Source organism: Biomphalaria glabrata, chromosome 16, assembly GCF_947242115.1.
Source record: "Biomphalaria glabrata chromosome 16, xgBioGlab47.1, whole genome shotgun sequence".
Lineage (NCBI taxonomy): Eukaryota > Metazoa > Mollusca > Gastropoda > Planorbidae > Biomphalaria > Biomphalaria glabrata.
The window spans coordinates 21,956,653-21,969,000 of NC_074726.1; the positions used below are offsets into that span (position 1 = coordinate 21,956,653).

Here is a 12,348-nt window from a genome sequence, read left to right on the forward strand (position 1 = left end):
CGAACCCATGCGAGTTTGTAAAATAACTTAGTAATACATTCTTGGAAAAGTTGATTTTTTTTAAATGGTCTATCGGAACGGTTCCCAGATTTTCATTTTTCATCTTTTGAATAATAGAAAAATAGCTTAAAGGGTAACTAAGACATAAATAAATAAGAAATATGGCAGAATTAAAAGACAGACCAAACGAGGTAGACGAAACTCATTCATAAAAACTTGATAACAAATAGGGAAATTTGGATCTTGTTTGAAGGAAAAACAAACGAAAAAAGAAACAGAAAAAAAAACAAACAAACAAAAAAAAAAAAAAAAAAAAAAAAACAAGAAAAGAAAAAAAAACCAGAAAAACTGTAATAAATTATATTACCAAAGATGCCAAGGTAACACGCAATAGGAGAAAAAAATATTTTAAAACAATATTATCTAAGGGAAAGAACCGCTACTGACTGCTTTTTTAAAATCTGAAAATAGCAGAATTTATCTCTCTTTCTGCTTCATAAAACACATTATTTAACAAAACTAATAGATAAAGTAATTGGTTAATTTTAGATTTGTTCATGAATTTTCGTCAACTATAAATTAAAATGTGAAATTTCAACTTTATCTACAATGGGATGCGGAGATTTACATTTTACATTCTGTTAAGGAGATCAAATCCAAATACACATTTCTATTAAGTAGCATTAATTTCCCTTATTTCGATAAGATAAATCAGAATAAAAAAATATTTTAAAAATAATTAATTACATATTGGTTAATATATGTTTTATTGATTTATTTCAATAATTGATTTTATTAATTTTATCTATAAATAATTGTGAAAAGTTTTAACTTGATCCGGAACTGGGAACTGGGAGAAAAAAAACATGTTCGAACTTTTTACCAGACAGACACTGCAAGATGCTATAAAGTTTGTATTTAAAAAGTTGATGTCTATATGAAAGAGTGTAGCCCTCGTAAGAGACAGGAATTGAAAGATGGTTGTCAGATCCTATGAAAATATGAAAAGAATTAAAAGGAGGGGGGTGTTAAGGAGTGTATGTATTTGCATGTTTATGATGTAGTTATGAGCGGATTTTTTGGTTGTATACGCGGAAGTGTTTCTGATAAAACCACGAGTTGGCTTAACGTAATTAACAGAAACGACTGAGCCAAAGCTAAAAGGAGGCTAACACGAGACGTGAGACAGAAAAGACGTGATTTTTTGTAGGGAGCTAAATCTTGTTTTCATTATTTTTTTACTAGTGTTACACCTACTTTCAACATGTATGTAGATCTATAAATAAAAGTTAGATTTAGTTTGTTTTAAAAGAAATTTATTCACGTTTTTCTCAGGATTATTTCACTAAGAATTTACAACGCCTACATGGGTTAATTTTACCAACGGTTAGGAGCTACAAACCAACGAACGAGCAGCAACAAAGAGAAATGTTATTACAGAAAGGAAATTGATAATCTGGCCCAATGGACTGGATTTATTCAATGCATGTCTATACCTTTTTTTTGGTTTGGTAACTTAATAAAAACAAAATTTAATAAAATACTCTGAAAGACACAAAGATAAAGGAACGTTCCTCGTTCCATATGCTAGGACAAATTTGTACAAATACTCCTTCTTCCCTAGTGCTATGCTATTAGAGCATGGAATGGGTTGTCTGAGCCAGCCAGGAAAACCAGTTTCTTGGCAGAATTTAAGTCATTGGTTAACATGCATGACCAGATGTATAACGCATATGACGTAATCATCTTCGTTTTTGAAGTAACATTTGTATTTTATAAGATAAGAAGATAAGCTGCATTGAGAGTATAAAAAGCAAAGTAAAATGATGTTCTACCAAATGACATATACCTGCTGAAGGTACATCACTTTTGAATGAGAGAAAATGAAAACAAAAAAATTTGCCAACGGCTGATCAGACCAAGAACAAAAAAAGTTTGAGTCAACAAGTTTACTTAGCAGTACTAGGGACACCATTAAGATTTTCATTAGATAAAGCCTTATCTCAAATGCATATAACTCAATAGAGCATCAGTAACAACAAAATGTCATTTATATAGAGAAATTTATTATTAGTAATTGCTATTATTTATATTATGCCTTCGACACAGTTTGAAGAAGTATCATCTAGAGGTCCGTATGAGAATAAATGTGTGAGACACATTAAAACAGAACAATTTTATGTCCTGTTTTTTTTTTTTTTGGGGGGGGGGGGGGGACGTCAGACGACAGTAACATTACCTTTTCTAGTACTCAAAATAAAAAAAAAATCACACAGGTGTGTACCTATGAGCAAATCCTGTTTGGTGAAAAATATATGCAGAATATTGATTTAGGATTTAATTTGCAGTAAGATATTTGTTTCTAAATGCCCGATCAAGCTTAGCGTGTAGTGATTTGGAAATTGAAAAAATTAGAAACAATATCAACTACTAAGGCTTTGAATTTTACATATCATGGTAAGATAGATGTTGTTTTTTTTAAGCTTAATAATTTCAATAAAATCTTCTTTTCTTTACAAATTAGACAAGTGATTTAAAAATATAAATCATTCTTAATATTTATCATAAACAAGATTACAGAGATCATTTGTGTCATCACACAAGCTCAGAGGCGGCCCCAATCGAATTCAAAGATGGACAAGGAATGTTCAAGCTATAGTCTTGTTTTGATCGTTTAAAGTAATACCATTTTTAAAAAATCAATGGGCGCTACAACATTTTTTTTTTCTTTTAAAGTTTAAATCTTTCAAAATGAATTTTTAGATAAAAGAAAAGTACATTTTCAATTATAAGTTGTTGTTTTTTTTGTATATATTCAGTTTGTATTGGGCGTGTTTTGTTGTCAAGACTAGTGTGTGTGTGTTTACGTCACGCTTAGTTCCCGAATTGTTTTTGTAGCAGCGAGAGCTTTACCGACTTACGTTACAATTTCACTGTTTCCCCTTTTTCATGGGAGCTAGGCTTGGGACTATGAGGGAGAGGGTAGTCTTGAGCTCGCCCTTGGAGTCGTGACTGTTTTTAGAGTCGTATCATATTATTCGAAGCTGCCGATCCGTAGGGCTTAAAAGAAATGTGCGTTAGTGAGGTGTGTTATTTGTATGATTACCAATGCAATATTGAAATATCCATGATTCATTGATTGGCATATGTTCAAAATATATATTGTTTATTTGTAATTAGCTTATTATTAAATATTGTTCTTGTTGAGAAATTGTTGATTATTTATTTACTGTTCAGTTCAAATGACCATTTAGTTCAGTTATCACGCAACGTGATAGACTATTGCTCGTTGGTTATTGCATTAGCCCGTTGAGGTGGGGAACCCTGTCAAGTTAGTAAACCCCTAGATAAACTCGTAAAACCCAGCATGACAGAAATGGGGGGCTCTGGAGAAAGTCACATGAATAACTGTGACCGTTATTTGACCGCTGGGGCCTACATAGAATATATATTTTTTAATTTTCAATTAAATAGATAACATTATACATTGAAGCCGTTTGAGCGGCCTGTTACTTTGTCGTGCAGCACAAAAAAATACTAACTGGGCATCAATTTTATTTTGCTTGACGGGATTATTTCCCCATATGTATTGAAAACAAATATAGAGTGTGCTAGTTACTTTTTGACACTAGTATAACCTGTTTATTTTTATTTATTGTCACCAACGCCTGTCTTCGGAATCCCGATCAAGTTAGTAAAACCCTAGAAAAACTCGTAAAACATCTGGTACCCAATAGAGATTGGTGGAGACAAGCGCCCTGATGATCCCAAAAGTAATAATCCCAGTCTTCCCCAGCATTCAAACCAGGGACGCCTTGTTCAGATGCCAAGCGCTTTAGCACTCAACCATCGCGCAACTTATATATTCAAAAAGCTTAGACTTAGATTTCTTTAAACAAGATTACAAAGAGAGTTTGTGTTATCACACAAACTCAGAGGCGGCCCCCATCAAATTCACCAATGTTTTGATCGTTTAAAGAAATTTTTCACATAAAAGCAAACAGTGCAACACGTCGCATTTGATAAGTCTTCTAAATAAACTCTTCTAAATTTTCTGGAATAAGTAGAGTAGTGTTAAGTGATCTCCTAAGATCAGCATCCCTCCCCATCAACTTTTTTTTCAATATTTTTGAAATATGTTCCAATGAACACTATTGCTAGGTTTTTTTTTTGTTGAACCAATACAGTGAGCTGATTACCTACTTTTATTGTATTTTTACTTAAATGTAAAATCCCAAAGTTAATTCCATTTATGCAAATGTTATTGCACATTTTACAATAATATTTAATAAAAATTATAAACAGACTTAACATCATATGAACAGGTTTCCTTTGTTATACTTTAAATGGTATAACGTTGTGCTGTATCATTTACACTTAAACTACCTTTTAGATGTGTCAATGCATATTTGTATAATACCAACAATAGAGACCCATACCCCAGCATTAAAACAAATGACTAAATAAGTAAATATGTGGAGCGCTGTCCTTTAAATAATTGTACACAAACATTTTTTGGATCACGTTGAAATTTTGTTGTACCTAACACATGGGCGTAGTGAGGGGGGGGGGGGCTCTAACCCCACCCACCCCAGAAATCCCCCGCCCCTCCGGGGGAGGATGGGAATTTAGTGACTGATTTTTCGCTTTGATTTTGTTTATTTTAGTTGATATTTTAATACTAAACCATCACTTGCCACAGCGCAGACAAGGGGGTTTTGAGTTTAAAACCCCTACCAGGGGGATAGCAGTCAAAACCCCCTTTTCAATAAAACAAAACAAAAACATTATGCAAACGACAATCCCCAAATTCCAAGAGCATAGCTAAGGAAGATTTTGATTTTAAACCTCCTTCGAAATCTACGATAAAACCCCCTCTTCAATAGGAGATTATCCATACATCAGTCAACAGATTCTAGCCAAGAGGAGTTTTGTGTTTACCCCCCCCCCCTTCCCTCTCCAGAAGGGTTTGCAACTAAAAACTACCTATTTAATATAAAAAAAAGCAAATTACACACTTAAAATTCTATTCAAAGATGGCTAATACGGATTTTAGAAATCAGTTATAGAGATCGGGTCTCAATCAAGGAAATCCTATGCCAAACTGGAAGTCAACTCCTTAGTAAGGTTGTGACAGAGCGTCGCATGAGGTTTGCGGGACATGTTCTCCGACAAAATGAATTACGCATAATAAGAGTTGCAATGACATGGAGGCTATTACGAGAAAAGCGCAAACAGGGACATCATAGTACAATTTGGCGCCACACCCCGTGCAAGGGGAGCTCAAAAGCGTTCCCCCAGACCCCCTTGCTGGCAATGGCTGGGAATCTACAACTTTTTCACTAACTCCAGGAAAAACCTATGGTAGGGTACAATAAACGTCTTCCAAAAGAATGAAGGGTCAGAATGTAATAAAGATTAATTATGTACACACACACATACACACTCAAACTTACACACACACACACATATATATTTGCGGGGGGGGGGGAAATCCCCCAAACCCTCCCCCCCAACAAAAAAAAATAAATCCTGGCTACGCCCATGACCTAACATCAAAATGAGTAAATTGAAAAATTACTAATTAGTTAATAATTTATAGGTAATTATGGACCACAGCGATGAGTAGACAAATGAAAAAAAAACTGAGATATTTAATTTGGAGAGGGGAGGATGAAACCTAACACCTCACGTTTTATGTGTGTATGTGTGATCTCCTCAGCTCGATGGCTTTACCCAACGGACTCACTGCTCTGCATTGTACTGGGACAGCTGTGATTGGTGTTGGTGTTCTTTTACAAATAGTTGCATTGGCCACTCCGAACTGGACATACGGCAAATACTACAAGTATTTCGGAGATTCAAAGGTCAAGGCCGGACTTTGGAAGTTTTGTGTAGAGACATTGAAGTGTCAGGATATACCCGAAGAAGTATTAACTGGTAGGTCATTGTAATATAACATAACAATGCCAGATTTTGATCTACTGATCAGCATAGAATTTTCAGATTTCTTGCCACTAATTCAGAAATAAAAAATTAACATTTTTCGCATTCCCGTAAGTAAGTAGGTTAGTGAAAAATTTCCGTTTGTCCGTCTGTCACACTCAGATCACAAAACTAGAAGAGAAATGACAAATATTATTTCACCATGCAATTAGGCTAGCAAAGTTTAGGTGCAACGGCTAATTTTTGTTTTCTAAAATTAAACCTTTTAGTCTATAAAATTAATTATGCAAGCGATTTTTTCATAAAAATACACCAATTCTAAAACAGTACATAAATGTAAGGGAGATAGTGTTACATTATATTAACAAAGAAAGATTTTTATTTTTATATTTTCAGTATCGCTAAATCAAATATATCCATAAGGTGTGTAAGAAATGTTCACATCAATAATAAACATAAGTTAACTGTTTTTTTTTCTAGTCAAATAGCTGCTAAAATTAAAAGAAAACATTTATGTTGGTTTATGAAGGCTAAGAATTCACTTTGTATGTAAATATCACGCACATTTTTTAAAATGGACTTTATATGCAGCGACTTGTGTGCAGTAGCGTGACGGTCGCGGCAAAACGTGGCACTAAACTAATTCCTTCAAAATGTTTAAATAATCAGATTTTATTTACTTTTTGTTTAGTGCCCCATCAGGATAATAGCCGCTTATTTTTTGTACGTTTTTGTCTGTTGGTCTGTCTGTCCGTTACGTTTAGATAAAAAAAGTAAAAGTAAATAGCATATAAATGCTAACTTAGAATCTCTATACCAGTGGTCTTCAACTTTTTTTGGCCTACCGCCCTCTTTTCGTATTTTTCTTTTTAAAAATCCGCCAGCCCCCCCTCCCCGCCCCTCTTTAGGGAAACACTTATAAAGAAGCGTGAGAAGGCAAAGTATAATATATTTATTCATTTTTTATGCTGTCAATAACACTTATCCCGCATGTGAGACAACCTCATGCCAAAGGCGATCTTCTTTAGCGAGCTTAGAGGAGGACGGAGTTACAGAGGTGCCCCCCGTAAGCGCTATAAAGAACCACACAGGCACCATTTCGCCCTCACTGGCATAGAGGACAGTACCTGGCAACATTCTCTGGCGGCAGATGGCTTCTAAGAGAGACAGTTGAAGGGAACTCACAAAAGCTGCGGAACATACATTTGAGACTCAATGAAAAGAAATTATTGAAGACAGGCGCACAAGACGGAAAAAAGAACTTAAATAGAACTCCAGCATACAATGGCTTTGTCTACACAAAAATCAAGAAAAATATGCAGGTCGCAACTGGGTTTGCGTAGTTATGTGAAACACTGCACTCAGCCGTAATCTTCGGAATTGAAGGCAAAAAACAGCCAATATTATACAAATTTATGTCTAATAATTTGCAGTGATTACACAAAAAAATTAATCTCATTGTCATGACTTTCTTTCAAATTTAAAAAAATAGTCCACTTTAAAATTTTTAAATATTAGGGCTACTGTTTTCAGGTTTAATTGTAAATTTAGTTTTATTTTTTAATATAAACATTATTTTTGTAATAGACACTAAAACAACATGAGCTTCAATAAACACAATGGTTTTATTAGTCTCTATTTATGCTCTTTACTCCAGCCACTTGTTCTCTCAACTGACTTCCTTTTACACACAGTCCTGACACTGCTGTTCACTCAACCATGTACACTCAAGGTCCACTGGTCATTTCATACACAGGCACACACACTGCACTACCAGCCACGCAAAACACATACACTTACTATCACAATTTTGATGAATTAACTACAAAAACAAATTGAGCTAATGGGTACCTTGTGCCTCCTGCAGTCTGACAATGTGAGGAATTTCAAGCCAAAGCAAGGCGAAGGTCTCCTCTAGTGGCTACATCCAGTCTATTTCTTTGCTTATTCATTAAGTTTGTTATTCACTAAATCTAGGTTAACCATGTATGTTGATGGAAAAGCTAAAAAATCATTCCATTTTCGACCACAGTTTTAGAATGTTTACATTCTTTTTTACTGAAGACACAATTTTGTAACTTTTTTTCCCCTGCATTTCAATTTGAACATCAGTAACAGATGTTTAATAATGGTCATTTTTTTTTTATTTTAGAAGCGAATCGTAATTTATTCATAGAACATTATTATGTGAATTGCATAGATATCGGTGTCCGTAGGCAGTAAATCATTTGTTAACAAACAAGTTATGTAAGATTGTAAAACTCTATAAAATAGATTTAATATCTCGATAAAAGAAAAAATGATATAATCAATGAAAGTGCTACGGGATATAAGTCCTTGTTAGAAACAATGATCTTCTTTTTGGGTACTTGAATTATTTCAGATGTCTTCCAAATGGAAGGTATTTTGTGAGTTTGCCTGGATTTGTTGAATATAGCACAAAGATATAAACTAATTGTTCCGCACATATTGCTTTAAATAATCATGACATAACATTACAAAACTTATAGAATATTATATGATTATTATTTTTGTGTACATCTACAGATGAGTGGAATACTGCTGGTGCTTTTGCAATTTTGGGAATGCTGGCTGGATTAATGGCTTTAAGTCTCACCTGCATCCATTTTGTTCTGCGAATAATGGCTAAACCTACAAATAAAATTGTAAATGTGGTTGTTTTGGCAGCTTGCATCGTAGCATGTAGGTTCTGTCTATGTTTACAATATTTTTATTCAAGTCAATACTTTATGAAGGTCGGAGGAACCTGGAACCTTGACACGGATCTCTAAATCGGCTCTAACGATTTTTCTGTAAATTTACTATTAAAGCATAACGCCGAGTTTAAACAAAATTAAATTTGGATAGAGAACTAGATTTAGATGTCTTTATGATGAATGTACCAATAAGTAATTACACAATTATACAATGTCCTATTTCCTAATAGGTAACGTCGTTGGTACATAGAACTAACGATTACAGAGTACTATACCTGGCTTGAGTAAAAGTATTTTGCATTATGTATTTTTTTAAATTTTATTTTTATAAATGTATTCTTAAAAGTTTTCTTGTTAATGTTTTCGATGTTTAAATCTAGAAATTTTATGCAAATATACAATTGCTGTTTAAAACTTTTGTTTCGGACTATAAAATGAAAATGAAGTACTTGCAATGCACACGCCATAGATCTACCATATATATGTATGCTTTAATCCTCCTGCAAGATGACAAGAGCTGTTTCAAAGATCAGTAAAGCAAATTTAAAGTCTTAGATTCAAACGATAGCAGCCATTTATATTTTTTTCTGAAGCTTTCCCGCGCAAGGCTTCTCAGGTTTAACGTGTAACCCGGATGGAGACGGTCGTTAGACGACTAGACCAATAGTTTAACAAATACTAACATCCTTTGGTGTGTCTAAGAACCAAGTCCATTGCAATTTGCCGGGAAGGCGGACACCCACACGTTTTCCCAGTGTTGTTCACCTTCTCCTCGTCTCTTACCCAAGAGTCTATAAATACGAGGTATCGATGTAGCAAAGTACATCGCTTGGACTCCTCCCAGCGACTATTGTACGACAAGCTCAGTGCAATCTGGTCAAATATCTTTAGTAGACATGGAGGGGAGGTTGTATCTGGGAAATACGCTTCCATATTACTAGGCCGGCGCCTTAGAAAAATGGAGTGAATTTGGTGACCAAAATAAAATAGAAAAATACAAAATAAACGGAAAAAAATATCTAAAAATAATGCAATATATTAAAAGCTTAGTGTACTCCAACAATAACATTGAGGACTAGCTTCGCTATTTGTTGAGAAGCCCTCACCAATCGGAAGCCCTAGGATGCTGCCTGGTTTGTGTATGCCTAAGGCCGGCCCTGGTGTTACCTTTAAGCAGCGCAGCATTTGCAACTTTGAAATATTGAATAGCAGACTCCTAGTCAAAGTGGGATATTAACTCTAGTCTACTCAGGCAGCAAAGCGGTTAATATCATTCAGCCACACATTTGACAGTTCTTAAAGTAACATATATCAATATCAGGGACTCGTGCCAAAGTTACTTTTGCAAGGCATCTTAATAGTGTAAAAAAAAAGCATTATTCACAAGTATATTTCAAATAGTAAACTTATGATTTATTTATTTATCATTATAGTTAGCTAACTCAAAGCTAAAGTAACAATGTTCAAAAGGCGGAATGTTCATTTGAAAAAAGAATCAAAGTTTTTACTTCAATCTCATAAATTAAAGACAATCCTCATAGAAGAGTCAATAAATCTTATCTTCTTATCTTATATAATACAGACGTTACTTCAAAAAAGAAGATGATTACGTCCTACGCGTCATGCATTTAGTCATGCATAAATTTCGTTCTACACGAAACCATTGTGTCACCAAACTTCTGCTAAGTTTATTTTGTAAGGGCTGATTCAGGCTACCCGCCCTATGATCTAATGGCAATTGAGAAAAAGAAACTTCCGTAATAAGAAAAAACTGAATCCTGCATTGACAATGTAAAGGCTATGCCGACTGCTCCACTTTTTAAAAATGTTTGTATCAGATAGGTATATTTTATTATTTTAATTTATAAATATCTTTTTCTTGTATACATTTCAGGTCTTTGTGTTGTTATTAGTACCAGTTGCTTTGGAGGTGGTGTCTATAAGCAGGAAGATTTTGACAAGGAAGGACAAAAGATCGGTTACTCCCTCATCTTGAGTGTTGTTGGCGGCTATCTCATTGGTCTTGGCGGTGTCTTGTTCTTGGTTGCATGCGTGAAATATTCTTAACTGTATTATAACATATTTACCTCAATTACACACACACACCTACACACATTAGTAGTGACCTAAAGGCACAACTCCATGTACACACGCGTATACAAACACTGAAATATTCAGAATATTTACCACTACACGGACCCAAAATCTCTAGTTACATCACTGTGAGTAATACATATAAATAGAGAGAGATTATAAATAAAAATAAAGCGCAAACCTTTCCATTGGAATGAAAGCCAATTCTAGCAGATCAAATACATATGATGATGTTAATAGATTGATCAGCGTATAAAAATATTTTGAAACTTAAAGAAAATAAAACACATTTTTATTAAGGTTTATCAATAGTTAGATTTATAGTACAGCTTTTGGACCCCACGATGATCTGCTAACGACTGTCAACAAAAAACAAAACGAAAAACGCAAACTAAAATTCCAAGGTATTCAGGGGTCATCAAGACCTTTCTTCAGTACCATGAAAAAGAAGAGGCAGACAGAGAAAGCGATGGGAAGACAACATAAAAGAATGGACGGGCCTGTCATTGAAAGAGGCTATATCCAAGGCAAAAAAGAAAAGAGGAATGGAAATAGACGGTCAAAGATCTTCTGTGGTGCCCCCAACAGACTAAGGGATAGGTGAAGGTGAAGATCTTTTTGACAACAAAAAAAGAAAGCTACCGAGGAAGATGAGCGGGAACAGAACTTCAATCGACCTGGACCTGGCAACATGTGTCTATCATAGCTTATGTACGCGAGTCTACGTAAATAACATCATTCTTTCTTACATTTTCTTTCTAAATCTTTTGAAATCTTTCAGAAATACCTTAAACATAGTTCAAATACACACACTTCAGGTGTTACACAATCGATAGGCTTGTTCATGTCGTGGGGTTTAAAAAAAAAACAGTTTTAAAAGTTGTAACTACTCGTGTGTCATAGTTCGTGATCTAATCAACGGCCCTTTTTTTAACATTCAGGGATCCATGGAGGAATAATATGGTAGGGGCGATGACCGTGACCTTCATAACATAGCAGCTCGCTTAGCTTGTTGGGGGTAAGGGTGGGAATAACTTTGTTCATAAATCAAATGATTTAGGCCTAGGGATCTATTTAGCGGCTCCCGTAATGGGCAGAACCACTTGTAATTTTGTGTCTGTCTGTCTGTCTGTCTAGATCTGAAAAACTAGAAAAAAAATTAAAATCAAATTTCAGCATATTTTGCGACTAGCCAAGTTTAGATTCATCAACTTGAAATAAGTGTAAGTACAATGTCTCAGGTACAGCTGACATTAGGGAGTCTACATCTTGTCCCCTTTTCCCCTCCTCCCCACATTTTCTATCACTTATTACTAAACCATATTTGTAAACCTATCTCTCGACCATCTGGACTGTGGCGTAGCTAGGGTGGGGGAAAGAGGCAGGAACAATTTTGATAATCCCCACTTGAGGGGACCCCGAAATTAATGTTTTTTTTACAATAAAAATAAATTATTACGCAAAATGCAAGGGAGGGGTCGGTTGTTAAGCTCTTAGCTTTCGAACCTAGGGTCCTGGGCTCGAATCTCTCAAGTGTTATGGTAGGCTGTGGGAGAGTTTTAATTTTAGGAAGAATAGATAGAGAGTATAC

General features: G+C 34.7%; 1 protein-coding gene across 1 annotated transcript; it reads left to right on the forward strand.

The window, feature by feature from the left end:
* Positions 1–2,274: 2,274 nt before the first annotated feature.
* Positions 2,275–12,051, forward strand: LOC106078300 (uncharacterized). Its single transcript, XM_013239148.2, has 4 exons — positions 2,275–2,457; positions 5,723–5,940; positions 8,494–8,649; positions 10,558–12,051. The coding sequence occupies exons 2-4, from the start codon at positions 5,727–5,729 to the stop codon at positions 10,728–10,730; spliced, it is 543 nt and encodes a 180-aa protein (XP_013094602.2). The 5' UTR covers positions 2,275–2,457; positions 5,723–5,726; the 3' UTR covers positions 10,731–12,051.
* Positions 12,052–12,348: the final 297 nt, after the last annotated feature.

Excerpts from the sequence above, each read along its gene's own strand:
- LOC106078300 (XM_013239148.2), top strand. The coding sequence starts at position 5,727 with ATGGCTTTACCCAACGGACTCACTGCTCTGCATTGTACTGGGACAGCT. Across the intron at positions 5,941-8,493 it reads ACCCGAAGAAGTATTAACTG|ATGAGTGGAATACTGCTGGT; the intron begins GTAGGTCATTGT and ends GTACATCTACAG. Across the intron at positions 8,650-10,557 it reads GGCAGCTTGCATCGTAGCAT|GTCTTTGTGTTGTTATTAGT; the intron begins GTAGGTTCTGTC and ends TATACATTTCAG.